The sequence below is a fragment of the Balaenoptera acutorostrata genome, chromosome 9 (assembly GCF_949987535.1).
Source record: "Balaenoptera acutorostrata chromosome 9, mBalAcu1.1, whole genome shotgun sequence".
NCBI classification, from domain to species: Eukaryota; Metazoa; Chordata; class Mammalia; order Artiodactyla; family Balaenopteridae; genus Balaenoptera; species Balaenoptera acutorostrata.
The window spans coordinates 105,279,324-105,296,895 of NC_080072.1; the positions used below are offsets into that span (position 1 = coordinate 105,279,324).

Genomic DNA, 17,572 nt, shown 5'->3' on the forward strand with positions numbered 1-17,572 from the left:
AGGAGAGATGGGTTCTAAACGTACAGACAAGGTACGGCGTGATGATGGAGGAAAGTGCTTGCCGGCTCAGGCTGGGGGGTGCCCAGCCTGGAAAAAACCTACCTGGGGAGTCGCAGGCGGGCAGCGGCTTCCTGCAGCAGCGAGTGCTGGCGTGAGTCTGCCCTACAACCCCCTGAGCAAAGCGACTGGCTCTTCCCAGAGGCTCACAGTGGCCATTTGTGGGGAAGCTAAAAATAAAAGCCCAGACGGGCAAGGGACGCTGTTTTTCATTCTAAGCCTTTTAGTTCTTGATTTTTAAAAAAATCATGTGCATGTAGAACTTTAATAAAAAGAATGAAAAACTACTTTCTTATTAATTATATGATTTAATACCAAATCCAACCTTTTCACTGGCTCTAACCAATATTTCATTTTAGGCACGCTCCAGCCTCCCTTGGATGTAGCCCACCTCCCAGGCCACGCCAACCTGGCATAGAAGTTCTCTTAGATTATCCTGGATAACTGCTACACCCAGCAAGACTAGGAAAACACAGACAGGAAAGGGAAGAGCACCGTTACACTCCGCGCCCTGCCCTAGCCGCCCAGCAGTCGGGAATGTCGCCAGCAGACCGCTGCAGGCTGGTGCTGACCCACCTCTTCCAGCCAGACGCCTGCAGCCCGGGCTGCCCTACATCTGGACTGCCTGGTCCCTTTGGGGGCGGTTCCCAGGTTCCTGGGGTTTCTCCAAACACTCACAAAACCAGGGGTCTTCTTCAATTGCCTCCCCAATTCAAAGTCAATTATCAGTATTTTCTAAGTGTCACGTTCTTGTACCTTTATCTCGAGGAGCATGGTTTACTAGAAATAGAAACAACAAACAGCCAACATTTTTAGGCCTTACAGAAACAAATACAGTAAGTCCCCTACATACAAACCTTCAAGTTGCGAACTTTCAAAGATGCGAACGTGCATTTGCATGTCCAATCACGTTAGTTCACATGTCTGGCGTACATTGTCACATGCCTGCATCCTCTGTAAGTGGTTGTGCTTCTGTGTACTTCACTGTATAGTAATGTATAAAGTACAGTAGTACAGTATCTTTATTTCAAGCTCAAGATGTCCAGAAGCAAGCGTAAAAGCAGTGGTGATATAGCTGGTACTGCAGCTTGCCCTCCATCTCCTATTGCTGACAATCCTTCACCTCTACCGTCTCCCACCTCCTCTCCCTCCTCCAGTCAGTAACTCTTCTTGCCTGTTCACTCGATGCCAGCCCCTGGATGCCAGCTGTTGTACTGTACTGTAAGATTAAAAATGTTTTATTTTTTGCTTTTAATACATTGTGTGAAAAGTGTTATAAACCTATTACAGTACAGTACTATATAGCCGATTGTGTCAGTTGGGTACCTAGGCTAACTCTGTTGGACTTACGAACAAATTGGACTTACAAACATACTCTCAGAATGGAACTCGTTCGTATGGTGGGGACTTACTGGACAGTTATTTCATCTGGACTTTTAAAGTTCAATCCATCGTGCATGGTAACAGGCATCATGGAAATAGGAAAGTGGGTTTTTAGAAAGTTGTATTATCTACACAGAGAGAACACCTAACGACTGTTCTTGGGGCTTCTCCCCAGCTGTGCTGTCACTCTGAGTTTTCTCAGCTCAGCCAAAGTAACGTGAGGTGTACTTGTTTGCAAGATGGTACTGTTGCAAGAAATAAGATGGGAGCCAGCTGGACAACTGAGTGGGATGGCTGATAACTCCCTCCCGCGGGGTGCTCGGCTCTGCATCTCCCTCCTGAGACCCAAGGACAGGCTTGCTTCCAAAACAAAGGAGATTCAAAAAACCGGCAGCCCCCTCACAACCACATATTTACAGATTAATCAAAGCCATCCCCTAGTCTAGAAAGGACAGATGCTACATGGAGCTAAAATGCCAACTACTGATCCAGAACTTTCAAGATGATCCCTTTCCCCAAACTTCTACACCATTCTTTAGATTGCAAACAGGCAGCCTGCAGACCAAATCCAACCTACAAATATGTTCTGCTTGGCTATCCAAGTGTTTTTTTAAAAATTTTGATTTAGTTAGCAATATACTGGGAGATTTCACATAAATATCTGGGTTTCCTGACTCTCTGAAAAAAGTTAGGATTTCCCTGGTGGTCCAGTGGTTAAGACTCTGCACTCCCAATGCAGTGGGCCCGGATTTGATCCCTGGTCAGGGAACTAGATCCCACATGCCGCAACTAAGAGTTCGCATGCCACAGCTAAAGATCCTGCATGCCATAACAAAGATCCCGTGTGCCGCAACTAAGACCTGGTAGAGAGAGAGAGAGAGAGAGAGAGAGAGAGAGAGAGAGAGAGAGAGAGAGAGATAAATAAATAAATAAATAAATAAATAAAGTTAGAAAACCTGTTCCCACAGAGCAACTCTCAGCTGGAGCTAACAACTGCCCTCTTTAGACATGTGGGTGCTCCGCACCACGGCCTTACACCCTGCTTGCTCCACTCGTTTTTGTTACCTGCCTGCCATTTACACCTGCTTTGCTTGCTCACTGAACAGCCCTTTGCAGGCCCCATGGTCACTTGCACAGTAAGGGGCGCGAGCTGAGGCTGAAGAGAATCCTTGTAGTCTATGATCGCTGGCTACAAAATCTGAGACTGAACAAATAAAGCAGGAAGGCTTTGCTGATAGATCCTGCAGCTCCATGAGGACAGCAGAAGCTGCTTCTGAATCTCTGTGAGCTAGACAACCATTATGTTCTCTCCAACCACAGGAACTTTCCTGACAGACCAAGAGCTTTATTGTTGGGTAAAAACAGTTCCTGATCACAGATTCTGTGCTTTAGTTCTCCTGGTCTTGGGCTCTCTTCCACGCTGAAGCAGACAGACTGCCTGCTGGCTTTTCCAGCATGTGGCCAAAGTGTCGAGAAACAGACACTAGTCCCCAGTAAGAGCCCTGAAGCAGCTGTTTCTTCAACTCATCAGGCCTGGCTCTTCTGGAGTCTGTCCCAAGTGAGAAGTTAGCAGAGTCCCTTAAACAGAGAGAAGAATTCAGGGCAAACTGCCCAACTGTCTTCACTGTGCTCCTGAGTGTGTGGCTTCCTCGTCCCCATTTTGATCCCGACTCGGCATCTTTAAGCCCAGACGGCGCAGGGAATGGACAAAGTATCGAGGAGGCTTGCAGACCAAGTTGAGTTCCTCCTTCCCGGGCTGCAGGGCAGGCAGAGTCAGCTGGCAGGCATGCAGGTGAAGGGGGATGTGGCGGGCCTTGGACTGCGGCAGCCCCATCTTCTTCAGGATGCAGGCAGACAGCTTCTGTGCAGAGGAGACAGCTCGTGAGCGCAAGGCCAACAGCCCCGCCCTGACCAGCGTGCGGGGGCAGAAGACCTCCACTTACGGGGCCCCCTCACCAACTCCCGGAAGACACAGTGATGGACAGCCTGCTTCGGGGCCATTTCTAGGAAGGCTTCGGAGCCCATGTATGAGAAAACCCACCACACCAGGGAAGCTCTCCTTGGCCAATTCTCTGGCTTTCCAAGAGAATGGGCTGTAACAGCAACAAACAACGTTTCCACCAAGGCTCTTTAGCTGTAGCATGAAAGCCTGCTTTGAGCCTTCAGAAAGTCTCCTAACTGCTTCTCAATTTCTCCATAAGCTAGACAACTAGCACGGTACTGTGTCGGAAGACAATCAACACATCTCTGCTGTGACTCACTTCAGGGATTGAACAAGGGGAAAGCGTAAGTTCTGCCCCTTATTCTGTTGCATATTGGGTCAAACGTGTATTACCTGGGGGGCCAGCCTGTTCCAGTCCGAGTACTTGTGATCACCAAGGACTGGGCAATCCAACCCGAAAGACAGGTGAACTCGAAGCTGATGCTTTATTCCTTTAAAAAAAGAGAGGGAGGAAGCTTATGAGTAGCCATTGAAACAATACCACTGGTGGCATCTGCTTCTAATCATATTAAACCAAAGGACAGTAAAACCGGCAAAGCCCCAACTACAATAAGGTATAAAGAATAATATAACAAACAATAAGCTATTAGGAAATAAACATTATAAATACTGTTAAGCCTCTAAGTACCCCTTGCCATCACAGTTTCCTTTCCACCACAGATAACCACTGCTATCAACTCGGTGTCTATCATTGCCATGCTTTTTTTTTTTTAAAATAATTGTGTTGTATAACACTAAATAGTATCGCTTTGTACATTTATTTTTTTTATTGTGGCAAAATATATATAAAATTTACCATTTTAATCCTTTCTTTTAATATAAGTTTATTTATTTATTTATTTTTGGCTGCATTGGGTCTTTGTTGCTTCGTTGGGTCTTCTTTCTCTAGTTGCGGCGAGCAGGGGCTACTCTTCGTTGCGGTGCACAGGCTTCTCATTGCGGTGGCTTCTCTTGTTACGGAGCATGGGCTCTAGGCGCATGGGCTTCAGTAGCTGTGGCTCGCAGGCTCAGTAGTTGTGGCTCACGGGCTCTAGAGCACAGGCTCAGTAGTTGTGTCGCACCGGCTTAGTTGCTCTGCAGCATGTGGGATCTTCCCGGACCAGGGATTGAACCTGTGTCCCCTGCATTGGCAGGCAGATTCTTAACCACTGCACCACCAGGGAAGTCCCATTTTAATCGTTTTTAAGAGTACAGTTCGGTGGCACTGAGTACATTCACATTGTTGTGCAATCACTACTACAGTCCCTCTCCAGAACTCTTCCACTGCCCCCAACTGAAACTCTGTACCCAGTTAACAATAACTCCCCGCCCCCTGCTCTCTCCAGCCCCTGGTAACCATTACTCTACTATCTGTCTCTATGAATTTGACTACTCTAGGTATCTCATATAAATGGAATCATACAGTATGTGTCCTTTTGTGTTCCATTTAGCATAACGTCTTAACGTTTATCCACGCTGCAGTATGTGTCAGAATTTCCTTCCTTTCAAAGGCTGGATTACATTCCACTGCATGATGTACCACATTCTGTTCTTCCATTCATCTGTTGATGGACATGTAGGTTGTTTTCACCTTTTGGCTATTGCGAATAGTGCTGCTATGAACACCAGTGTACAAATATCTTTTCTGAATCCCTGTTTTCAATTCTTCTGCATATATACGGGGAGCAGAACTGCTGGATCATATGGTAATTCTATGCTTCATTTTTTGAGGAATCAATTTGCAAATTTTTAAATAAACGTAAGCAAACCATTTATTTATTTATTTATTTTTTGAAAGGAAGAATTGATTTATTCAATCATTTTAGCTGAATATTTCTCACCCACCCAGGAAACTGATTAAGAGTAGGAGTCTGCCTAAAGCAAACTATGTGTATCCTTCTGCTACCTACTGTTTGTAACAATCATCCCTATGGAAGCTCCCAGCCTCAGATCAGCACCGGAAGCACGCTCCGGTGCAATCCCAGAGCCCCCAGAATACCAGCTGCTCAGGGGAGGGGCGGAGCCCAGCACAAGGCCCTGGGTGAGGCTTCTCCGCCCACTGCAGAGCAGTGGGACCCTCACCGGTAACAGGCTGGAGCTCCACGAGGGCGGAGGAGAGGGTGCTGCTCAGCACCCGGTACTGAGTCACAGCCAGGTGTGCGTTCCTGCTGGTCCGCACCCTCACTATCTTCCCATTGTCCATGCAGTAGCTCGGGGACAGCGTCATCTGGAGCCAAAGAAATCAAGACACGATTTCGAAGAAAGGGCAGCAAACCCACCCCTCTGGAGGCGCTCACCCACCTTGTGGTGTCGTTCCTGGCCCTGCACCTCCTTCTCAATGATGGGAATGTCCACGACTCCCGCTGAGGGCACCGGCACGCGCATCGTGATGGCCCTGGGGGGACACACAAAGACCCTTGCTTAAGCCACAAAGGTGAGTGAGGCTCTCCTTGCGTCGGCTACTTAGAGGTTTTAACTCTGGACCTCCTGCACTACTGCGGTCAGTTCTTAAGATCAGAGGGTCCCAAATGATCTCTTGGTATAGTGCTTAGCCTGAGAGCTTGACACTATCCTTATAAGCCTATCTTTTTTACAACTAAACTAGTATGTGCTGATTGTAGAATATTTGGGGACAAAACAGAAAAACAAGAAAAAAATTATATTAATAACACGGTCACTCATTCAGCCTTTAAAAATGAGTATGTACAGCTTAAAGTAAAACTAGGGTAATACAGTTTTGTATCCTGTTTTTCTTTTTTAAATAATAAAAGACGGTAAGTTCGAGCTGCATATGAAATAAATGAATGAACTGAGTGAAAAATTCACAGGACTGCTCCTGCCCTATTTGCCAGGTCGATAAAACAGGGAGGAACTGTGCTCAGAAAAGTCCCAGGAACCCCAACCACAGCTCAGTAAGTCCCTCTTGTGGGAGGTTTCCCTCCATCACACCACAGACAGGCAGAAGACTCTTTAATCTGTCCTTATGTCCATGCCTCTTCCAGTCAATCAGCTCTCCTGGGTACTTGGTGGCCTAACACAGAATCACTGGCCCAGGAGTCACAAGCCCAGATATAACATTGCACACCCTGGACACCCCACTGCAGATTGGTAGCAGTTTAGGCTGCTATCTGATACATTTTATCATACTTACACTGAGTTGTAACTACGAGTTGACCCTTTCTAATGACCTAACACTACTGCTCAAAAACGTTCAGTCAGTAAATATTCACTGAATATAAATAGACACTGATTTCGGTAGGTATTAGTTCTAGATGGATGAACAAGACAAAAATCCCTGTTCCTAAGGAATTCCAAATCTAGTAAGAAGACTCAAACAAATCACTAGAATATAACAAATTGTTATCATACTAAGCCAGCAAGTGCTAATCAGTTAGTTGCCTGCTATGTTCTACTTCTAACTTCTATTTCCTGCACCTGGTATTTAAGGCTGTCAGTAACCAGGTTCCCGCCGAACCTTCCAGCACTCTCTGCCACCGCCCCCCGTCCCACACCAGACTGTAGGCCTTACTCCTACAATGTCCGCTGTTCCTACAATCTGGAACACGTTTCTCCACCTCATCTATCAAACCCTTCATTCATCAAGACCCAATTAACTGACTTCAAGTCTTCCACGAAGCCTGATACAGAAAATGGTGAGCGATGCTGAACTTTTACAGACAATTCTCACAAATAACACTTTTTATAGACTTACATTTTGATTACTTGTATACATAATAATAGTCTTGATTTTCCATCTTTCAGCCTTTACTGTGATGTGGGTACTGTGTTAAACACTTCACATGCACTGTCTCACTTAACTCTCTCATTGACTCCATTATTCCCATTTTCCATTATGATGACAAAGCTTAAAGAAGTTCAATAATTTGCCTAAGGTTCCACTCTGGTAAATGACACAGGTGAGAGCTGAACACAGATCTTGTTGAGCTCTTAGCTACCATGCCAAACTTCCTCCATTACCTGTAATCTCTTCTTACAGTGATTCTTAAACTTGATTCTACATCAGAGTCATTTGTGGAGCTTTTGAAAAATATAGATGCCCAATCCCCACACCCACCAGATTTATGAATCAGAACCTCTGTGGGTGGGTCTCAAGCATATAGATTTTTAAAAGGCTCCCAAGATTACAAAGCAGCTGCAAAATCAAGGACTAACAAGCAAAATCTAAAACGAATACTCACAAATCAAACAGAAAATAATAAACAATCTAACAGAAAATAGGCAAAAGAAAATAGTCTGTTCACAGAAGGGGAAACTCAAACAGCCAATAAACACACACACAAAAACAGTCAACATCACTAGTACACAGGGAAACAGAAAATAAAATATCATATATTTTTTTACCCATCAGAATGGCAAACCTTTTAAAAATGCATTGGTCAGGGATAAGGGGAGGTAGGTATTTACCACTCCTAGCGGGAGTAAAAACTGACATAACCATTTTGGAGAGCAATTTGGGTAGTAACCATTCAAATTTTAAATGTGTGTACCCTTCAACCCAGCAATTCCATTTCTGGGACTCTGTCCTAAGGATATACTCACATATTCTTTGCAATAGGCTCTGAAAATTGGGAAAGTACCTAAACACCCGTCAATAAGGAAATTATGATATCCATACAACAGAGCCATTAAAAAGGAGATAGCTCTAAATGTACAACACAAAATGCTCTCCAAGATATACTGTCCAAGCGAAAAAAGCAAGATGCAAAGCAGTGTAAAATATGCTGCTATACAGTAATATGCTTATACATGCCCCATATAACTCTGGAAGTTTACACAAGACACTAATAATAGGGACTGCTTCTGGAGAAGGAAATTGAGTAGGTGGGGGACAGAGGTAGGTTTCAGTTGTGCTCATGCATCTTTCTTCTATTAAAAAAACTGAGGTAAATCTATATGCACTAACATGGAAAGATCCCCAAAACAAAGAGTTAAGTTGAAAAAGAAAGTACAGTATACATTGTAAAGTGTGATATATATACACACATCTGTATGTAGACATACACAGGCATACACACATAGTGTATACACAAGACATATATGTAAGTACGTTGAGTAAGCACCAGAGGAATAAAAACCAAAGTACCCCAAGGGAAGAAACTAGAATAATAGAATGAGTGGATTCTCCAGGAGTTTTTTGCTTTATCTTTGTAGTCTGACATTTTACCACAGGAATGAAATCATGTATACTCATATAATTAATTTTTAATAATTTTTATGTACAGCCCTAATTAGGAACCACTATGCCACCAGACTCTAATATTCTAAGTACTAAACCTGTTTCCTATAATTTTTATATGCCCACACGTCCGAGTACAGTGCCTTCTATTACTAGGAGTTCCTGCGGTATGAACGGATGAATAGATGGAAGGGTGCCTACACCACCTCGACCGCTATCGATGGGCTTCATACCAGTACTTCTTTGTCACCTGACGGGTTCTAAACAACTCTTGGACTTTATGCGCCACTTCTTTTTCCCAAGCCAACACCATTACGCCTGTAGTTTCCTTGTCCAGCCGATGGCACAGATGCAAGGGCTCTGCCTTGTGGCCGTGAAGCATCTTCGCCAGGACAGGCAGTGCATCACTGATGCAGAGCCGGACCCCAGGGCCACCTAAGAAGGAAAAAGCCAGAGGTTTGAGCGGCCAGGAAAAGATCCCACCAAAGACCTCTACCTGGGACAACAGCCCTTACTGGATTAACAGTAAATGCTTTCTAGAGCCTTATTACTGAATTGTGGTCCAGGGACTAGCAACGTATCAGTCTGCCCAGGGAGCTTGCTAGAAAGGAATCTCAGGCCTCCAACCCAGACTAATTAATCAAAATCTGCATTTTAACAAAAGGCCCAAGTGACTCATATGCATATTAAAGTTTAAAAAGCACCATCCTAGAGCAGCATGTGGCTTTCTCCTCAGACCTATATGTATATATATATTTTTAATCTACTTATGTACTCATACTAAAATTAGCAACCAATATGATGAGATCTGATATTTCACTATATAAACAAAAGCTTGAGAATTTGCCAAGTAAACCCTAGTGAGAAATGCAAGACCATGAGGCCCTCCTGAGGCATTACAGAAGAGCTGAGAGGCTGGGCTTTGGGGTGAGACATTCCTGGGTTCCATTCTATGGACCCCCACAACTAGCCATTGACCTTGGACAGATTACTTACTCTTTCCAACTTTCAGTTTTCTCATCTATAAAATGTAAATATCTTGATAATAGTTATCTCTCAGGGAACGGAAAGGCAAGCTACTGGAAGGATCAAGAGAGAAAAAAAAACATACAAAGCACTTGGCACTGTCTGATTTAATTCGTTGTTTTCATGTACAACCTTCTCCATACCTCTCCCCAAAACATTCGTTCTTCTAGCTAAAATATGCCTATTCCCCCAGCAAAACCCTTTCCACAAATGCATTTTTTTCTATCAGTCTTTCCTGACTTACCCTAGCTGTCTCTGACAACTACATTTAACATTTATTCAAAAACATTAGGGTTTCCATTACGTTCTAGGCACCCTGGGGTTTTGTTAGGTATACACCAACACGCGTTATGTCCTCTTTCCCAGTTCTGATGGAAAATAATCTGAAGACAGGAACCACACAGCCTTTGTCCTTCTCTATAGCAATCCTCGGTGGAGGTCTGCACACAGCAAATTCCATAAATCACTGCTGGCTGCCAGATGTTTGGAAGGTGGGGACTGTCTTATTTATCTCTGCGTCCTTACTGGTTCCTCACAGAGGACAGTGCCCCACAAAAGTTTAATTACTTTGAAAGCAAGGCTTCAGAGAGCCCCCCCGGGTAATGTTAGAGTTGCCCCTACGCGTAGCAGAAAGCAGCAGCGGCCCGCCTCCCTTCCCCACGTGCTGCTTACCATGCACAGGGAGACCGTAGGGCTTATTGATGACCACAAGGTCCTTGTCCTGGTGGACAAGTCCTCGGCTCAGCGCCTTAGCAAGCACGTTGGGGTGGACGCGCTGCAGCTGCTCTGTGAACCGCAGTAGTTCTTGCACTCTCCGCTGAACAGGGTTTGTGGGCACCTGCGGGAAGAGAAGGAGCGACGGTAAATGCCTGGTGGGGAGGACTTTCAGTAAGTCTGGGTGAGAATTTGGGAAGGGAATGCCTGTATTTTAACATTAGACTCGCCCCGTCCCCGAGGAATTTGAGCGCAGGGGTGGGTGTCTGTCTCGCCTGTACCCACGTGGTGCTTAGGGCCGGGGTCGGCAGGAGCCAGAGACCCAGCCCACAGGAAGATACCGCACCCTTCCGACCTCTCCCCTCCGCTTTCTCCTCATTGTCCCACCACAAGTCCTCGACATTGATTACTTGACACGTGTCAGAGGACCCTCCCACCTCCCTCCCGGCCTGGGAAACCAGTGAGCGCACTGCCTCTTGGGAGTTGTGGTCCTTCTGGGCTCACCGGCTTCTTCGTCTTTTGTTCCTGTTTCTGGGCTCGAAGCCTCTCCGCTAATCGCTGGGCATCCAGGGGCCGAGAGGCAGCAGCAGCGGAACAAAGTGGCTTTGAGACGAAAGTGAAGAGATTCCCCAGACGCTGCCAGGAACCCCGGACCCAGAGGCCAGGGGCACCACAGCTAGGAGCCGCCATCTTGCCGAGAAAGGAGGCACGAGCCAAGCCCACGAGCAGAAGACGGACTAGAGGGAGGAGGGAGTGGGTGGGGCCTTCGGGTCACGTGGGGCGGACGGCCCGGGGTCCCGGGCGAGTCACGTGGGGGCGATGCGCGGTAAGTGCGGCTGCGCCGGCGGGTAGCTGCAACTGGAGCGGTGGTGCTTGGAGGAGACGCGGTGAGTGTGTGGGGAAGCCGGGTTGGGGCTGGGAAATGCCGGTGCCTCAACGCTTTAACGTTTCCGCGTCCCCAGGGCTTCCGTTCTCGGAGACCCCTGTCTTGGGAAACCGTTTCTCCCTTTAAGAGACGACCCCACTCAAAACCACCTCCCCGCCCCCTTGCTCGGGAGAAGCGTGCCCCGTGAACACTCGCCCCAGAGCCGTCTGAGGCGCCCACTTCGTCCCTTTTGGCAACCACGTCCCGGGTGCTCGGCCAATCCCTCGAGGGACGCCTCGCGTCCTTTCTTTTTTCCTTACCGCTCGACCTTCGGAGATGCGGGATCTCTGAAGCCTCTCCACCCCTCATCTCCTGACTCCCAACCTCTTTGTTTCCCGTTGTAACTAGTCCTTCTCTCCCAGGGGTGACGGGGAGCCCTTCCGTTATCCACGGGTCCATATTTTCTTCCTAGGGAGTACCTTGAGTCTCTTCTGCCTTCTTCCAGAATTCATTTCGTGGCGTCTCCTCCGTCCCTCCCCCAACTGCTTCCAAAGAAAAGAAAAAGTACAGAGCAGGAATCTTCCCTTCCCCTTTCCACTTCCTTCGTTTTCTCCATCCCTGGTTTGTAACTTGCTCCAGACCCTCTCCTTCTCTTACAAGGTGCAGTGTTGGGACTTACATGCCCAAACTGCCAGGGGCTTCACTAAGTCAAGACCTTGTGACTTCACTAAGGGGTGGCAGGGAAGAGGAACATCTGGTTGGGATGGTAATGTTAAAAGTACCTGGAAACAGACCTGCCATTTACTAAGAAGAAAGCTGATGCCGAGCCCTGAAGAGATCTCAGGAAATTAACGGAACTGTGCTGACGATAGAGGAAACAGTTTTTAAGACTGCTTAGAATGAAGGCTGCCTGAGGAGCTAGAGGAGGTAGTGGAATTAAGTTTGCGTCCTACCCCTCTAAAAGGGATTGGCAGAAGGGAGCCCTGTAGAGCATGAGATAAAGTTGAACAGGTAAGTGGAGCTAGCCTACAGAAGACTTTAACTGGAAGAAGGGTTTGAACTAGATGTGGTAAGTAGGGAGGAGTCTTTGAAGATGCTAGAGCAGGAGAGAGACTCCTTGAAAAATGGAATTCTGGGAATGAATCTGGCAGTTGAATGCAGGACAGAGTGAAAAGGAGAAGGCTTTGGTAGCTGGGAAATCAGCTAGGACGCTGCAATCTGAGTGCTCAGTAGAAAGGCTGTGCTTGGTTCAGTGGTCTTTTTCCCTACACTGTACTGTCCTTGGAGTGTGAATTGGTTTTGAGTTGTACAGGTCAAGATGTACTATTGACAGCTGCTGTTGAACTGTGAGTGCCTTAAGAACGCGTTCATTTTTTTTAATCCCCGCATCTGGTACGGAGTGAACTCACAAATATCCCTTGGCTGGCTGAAGTGCGTCACAGGCATGGGTTAGGTGTGTCTGAACGTTTTGAATGATCTAATTTCTGTCCATTTTTGACCTGAAGAATGGAGGTAGGAGTACATGTATTTGTAAAGATGGGGAAAGAAGACCTGTGTATGTTTCTGTAATAAGAGAGGTGATCGGGGTATAAATGTGAAGAATTCGAAGGGAGATTGAGAAACAGCTTCTCTCCTACTGTTTTTTCCCCCTGCAAATTCCCAGGAAAGACACAGATCTAGAGAAGTTGAGAATTACTACCTTTTACTGATAACGTCCCAGACCCAGGTTCTAATTTCACTAAGCAGTCGCGCATCACGTGTTACGTAAGTATGTGAAGGCTCCTTTCCAGGGAGTCTGAAATTTGGACATCAGGACTTAAATTCGTATCGTTATATTAATTGCAAGCCTGTTTTAGGTGTAGGACTTTTATGGTTTTGGGGGGGGGGCTGGGGAACCTTCTTCTGCCTTAACCTGTCCTTAATGGCATTCAAGAAGTGACCCCTGTTCCTGCAGAATTGGCCTTCTGTGGCAGGAAACAAAACGAAGAACCAACTCAGATGTCATTGCCAGTGACACAGAGCTTGTGTTCTTGGGTTTCAGGTTAACCCAAGGCACACATTATAGTGCCTAGGCATAAAAACACTGGTCCTTTTTTTCTGAAGAAGGAACTTTTAGGTTTTTCTTGTTGAAACTTTGTAAGAGAAATTTGAAGAATTCAGAGTTTTTGTTTGCTTGGTATCACAGTACAGCTTTAGCCAATGTGGGTACAGAAGTTTGGTTCCTTAATGTTTATTGTTTGAGTCTAGGCACTTGCTGATTTGAAATAGAGTTGCTCTCAGTACACAAGAATTTATGTAAAGATATATATTGCCTCCTTTCTCTTCCTCATTCAGTTGGTCCTGTTTTAGGTAGCTCATTTTTCCACTTCTGCACTAATCTCATACTCTCTTTTTGGTTGGGAACTCTTCTTATCTGGACTGTTTTCTCAGTGTAAGGAGGGAAATTCTATTAGTGGTGTCTTCATTCTTATAGAGTACAAACGTGGCTTATCTACCTAGATCTTGATATATCATAATATGTGCCCCCCCCATAACCATATAAAGAAGAACTTGATAATTTGTTTTTAAGGATATTTTCTAACCTGTGCAAGAACAACAAAGCCTTCTTTTTATTTCATAAATACAAACAGGGACTAATAAAAGAACTTGTGTCTAAATATCCCAAATTTAAGGTTAATTAGTGGCATGAGGTTAAATTCTGGTTCCTTGAACAGCAATTTGCTAGTTGCAGATTAACCAGCGATTCAGTTTCCCTGACGAGCAGGAAGTACTTGGATATTGTTTTATGGTTTTAGAGAGATTCAAAGAAGCAATTAGCAGTTCTCTGGAGGTGCCCTGGAAAGAGCAGTTGTCGGCAGCTGGGAGATCTGGGGACTGGTCCCAGTTCAGCTGCTTGTGAACTTGAGCGAGTAATTTGGGCTTCAGTTATTGTTTTTTAAAAGAAGATCCTTACTAGCTCTAAGCTTCTATCAAGATTTTCCACTGACACTTAAGTGCTTCTCTTTCTTAACAAGTGGAATTTATTTCAGACTTACCTTGAGTACATTTAGCATTGGCACAGAGAACCAGGATTTTAATCCTGTCTGCACAATTTAACCTTATGCCACTGAGCTAACATTTATGTTTGGAGGTTACTTCATTGAGTGCTGCTGGAATACACCTTCAGATTTCCTAGGTGGGTTGTGGAAAGGAGTGCAGATAGAAAAAAAGTTAGAAAACAATGGTATTGACCTATACCATGTGTGTTAGTTCTTTTTTCCATGCCAGCGTTTCAAAGAGATTCCATTGTACTGTTGCCCCTTGTTTCACTTTTTTTCAGCTTTTGAGCAACGATCAGGGCAGGTCTAGCTTAAATGCCTGCTTCCCAAACTTTTTTCATACTGTGACACACATGGAAATTATTGTTGTGTCACTGAGGAAAACTGGCGGCGACACACAGAAGACAGCTGGCCTGGGAGCTGTGGCTGTCCCATCCCCACCTGGCCATACACTGGCGAGGAGATCCCTGTCCTGCGGCCCATGTGACCATTAGGAAGGTCAGCATTACACATTCAAAGTCTTTGTCCCAAACTCTGCCTATCAAGAGGAACTGTCTCACTAGTTAGTCTTTTTTTTTTTTTTTTTTAAACCAAAGCATGTTATATATTAATTATCCCTTGAAATGTAACCCATCTTTACCTGACCGTATCTGGTTTTGGGATTCAATTTCTTTTTAAAATTATTATTATGTAAGTTTCAGTTGTACAGCATTATAATTCAACATTTATATACACTACAAAGTGATCACCGCCACAAGTCTAGTTACCATAATTATTTTTCTTAAGTCTGTGTCTAATCTGTTTTGCCCTTATGTGCCTTTATGCTCTTGGCTAGTTTAATATTTAAAGACCATACTTGTCCTTAAAAAGTGGCCTTTTTTTGAAGTGTGTGAATGGTAGTTAACTGATAAAGAGGTGGGAAATGCTTTCGTCATGATGCTTTGACCTCATTAGATTATGGGCAGACTTGCTCTGCCTATTTTTAGAAGATAGGGAATTTCTTTTTTTGGGGGGGGGAATTTCTTTAAGTAGCTTATTTTATGTTTTCCATTATAAAAGTAATATAGAAAATGTGAAAATACAAAAAGTAGAGTGGGGGAAAATCATTCATATTTCTGTTTCCCAAATACTGTTAAAATAACATGGTTTTTCTCATCTTTTTCTCTTTTTTTTGGGGCATTCTTTCTGAATTGTGGAAATTTTCAAACGTTTACATGATAGAGAAAACTCTAATAAACCCCATGTACCCATGAGCCAGCTTCTAATACATCCAGCCAACACAGGGCCAGTCTTGTTCTACACCCCAAACTCCCAGATGGTTTTGAATCAAATCCCAGAAATAATCATTTCATCTGTAAACACTTCAGTATGTATCTGTCAAAGATAAGAACTAGTTTTCAACATAACCTCAATACCATCATCACACCTTAAAAAATATATTCCTTGGTATCACCAAGCAACCAGTCAGTGCACAGATTTTCCTGTTGGTCTCACTTTCTAACACTTCATTTGTTTGAATCATCAGGTTGAAAGAAGGGTCCACACATCATGTGTACACTTTTAATTAGACTAAAACCATATGGGCATTCAGAAGAGATAATGTGGACTGTAAACCATGGAGATGCTAAGAGCTTGCACTTCGGAGTCATGCAGACTGGGTTTCAGATCCAGCTCTGCCACTTGCTAGCTGTGTGACCTTGTGCAGGTTACTTAATCTTTCTCACTTTAGTTTTTTTATCCTGTAAAATGGGAATAATATCTACCCTAAGACCACCATGAGGATCGATTGAGTTAATGCAGGTTAAAGCACTGTAGAGCCCCATACGTAGTTCATGCTCAATAAATACTAGCTCTGTCCAGCACCTAGTATAGCATCAGTGCATAGATCTGTGGAATAAAAATAGAGTAAGAGTCAAGAGCTATGGAATTTGGTTTCATTCTGCCATTTAGGGGAATCACTTCAAAGTTTTGTACCCTAAATTTCTCGTCCAAAAAAGGGGGTGGAGTAAACAACCTGATGATCGCTGAAATTCCAGTGCTTGCAGGAAATGAGGCAGGCTTAGTATTTTAGAAACAGCATGAGCTTCAAAAACAGACTGGGGGGACTTCCCTGGTGGCGCAGTGGTTGGGAGTCCGCCTGCCAATGCAGGGGACACGGGTTCCAGCCCTGGTCCGGGAAGATCCCACATGCTGTGGAGCAACTAAGCCCGCGAGCCACAACTACTGAGCGCGCGTGCCTAGAGCCCGTGCTCCACAACAAGAGAAGCCACCGCAACGAGAAGCCTGTGCACCGCAACTAGAGAAAGCCCACGCGCAGCAACGAAGACCCAACACAGCCAAAAATAAATAAATAAATTTAAAAAAAAAAAGACTGGGATTTGCATCACACTTTGTTATTTACAAGCATTTAATCTTCTCAGCCTCAGTTTCTTCATATGTGCAATGGAACCAATAATACCTACCTGATAAGATTGTTGTGATGAGCAGCAAGATAAATATATCTGGTTCCTACTGTGTAGTAGGTACTCACATTATTAGTCAGCATTTTATGATTATAAAACAAGAATGTTACATTGGAGCATTTTCAACATCTTAAAGAGCTATGTATTTTGTAGCATTTATATAAATGAAGATGACCAAGTATCTTATGGGAAAAGGAATATACACTGGAAGGGTGAACCTGGAAACTATGGTTCCAGAACATGGACAATGGAAAATTGAGGGATTATTCAGCCATGTTGATAAAAGCCAGAGGATATGAGGATCCCTAGAGAAATTCAAGAAGGTCTTTGCAACAGATAGTTGGTTAAGTTGAATAAACCTATTTTCTGTAGCATTTGAAAATTTCATCAATAAGTTAAAAGATGTGGCTTTTTTTAATTGAAATATAGTTTGCATACAGTGGTATGTTAGTTTCAGGTGTGCTAACATGGTGATTTGATATTTGCATACTTTATGAAATGATCACTGCATTAAGTCTAGTTACCCATCTGTCCCCATACAAAGTTATTAGAATATTATTGACCATATTCCTTACGCTGTATGTTACATCCCTGTGGCTTATTTATTTTATAACTGGATGTTTGTACCTCTTAATACCCTTCACCTATTTCTCCCCCACCTCCACCCCCCCTCCCCTCTGGCAACCACCTGTTGTTCTCTGTATCTGTGAGTCTGTTTTCATTTTGTTTTGTTTTTTTAGATTGCACATGTGAGATCATATGGTATTTGTCTTTCTCTGATTTATTTACTTAGCGTAATACTCTCTAGATCCATCCATGTTATTATAAGTGGCATGATTTCTTTTTTGT

The 17,572-nt window shown here is 44.4% G+C and overlaps 2 protein-coding genes across 7 annotated transcripts in view; one reads left to right on the forward strand and one right to left on the reverse strand.

Annotated features, from left to right (window-relative positions):
• Positions 1 to 370: 370 nt before the first annotated feature.
• RPUSD4 (RNA pseudouridine synthase D4) lies at positions 371 to 11,096 on the reverse strand. Of its 3 annotated transcripts, none has more exons than XM_028166826.2 (7): positions 10,863 to 11,096; positions 10,317 to 10,482; positions 8,852 to 9,053; positions 5,723 to 5,816; positions 5,504 to 5,648; positions 3,776 to 3,873; positions 371 to 3,298 (listed from the first exon to the last, which is right to left on the reverse strand). In XM_028166826.2, exons 1-7 carry the CDS (start codon positions 11,046 to 11,048, stop codon positions 3,062 to 3,064), a joined length of 1,128 nt encoding a protein of 375 aa, XP_028022627.2. In that variant the 5' UTR covers positions 11,049 to 11,096; the 3' UTR covers positions 371 to 3,061. The 3 variants fall into 3 exon arrangements, with proteins under 3 accessions (XP_028022627.2, XP_007183443.2, XP_057408614.1); XM_007183381.2 differs by having other exon boundaries at positions 371 to 3,301; positions 10,863 to 11,094; XM_057552631.1 differs by lacking the exon at positions 10,863 to 11,096 and adding an exon at positions 10,705 to 10,752 and having other exon boundaries at positions 371 to 3,301.
• Positions 11,097 to 11,099: 3 nt separating this feature from the next.
• The window catches only part of FAM118B (family with sequence similarity 118 member B), a 54,413-nt gene continuing 47,940 nt past the window's right edge, over positions 11,100 to 17,572 (forward strand). For 3 of the 4 annotated variants that reach the window (XM_007183382.3, XM_007183388.3, XM_007183390.2), the window contains exon 1: positions 11,100 to 11,245. The gene's annotated coding sequence lies outside the window, so the exon portion shown is untranslated. Of the gene's footprint in view, positions 11,246 to 11,883; positions 12,235 to 17,572 lie in introns of all 4 variants that reach the window. The other variant, XM_057552632.1, reaches the window with a different exon arrangement.

What these genes read in the sequence shown, in the direction of transcription:
- RPUSD4 (XM_007183381.2), bottom strand. Translation starts at nt 11,048, where the DNA reads ATGGCGGCTCCTAGCTGTGGTGCCCCTGGCCTCTGGGTCCGGGGTTCC. An exon ending in CTACGGTCTCCCTGTGCATG is followed by an intron (nt 9,054 to 10,316) that starts GTAAGCAGCACG and finishes TTTCCTTCTTAG; the next exon opens with GTGGCCCTGGGGTCCGGCTC. An exon ending in GGAACAGGCTGGCCCCCCAG is followed by an intron (nt 3,302 to 3,775) that starts GTAATACACGTT and finishes TCCTCTGCACAG; the next exon opens with AAGCTGTCTGCCTGCATCCT.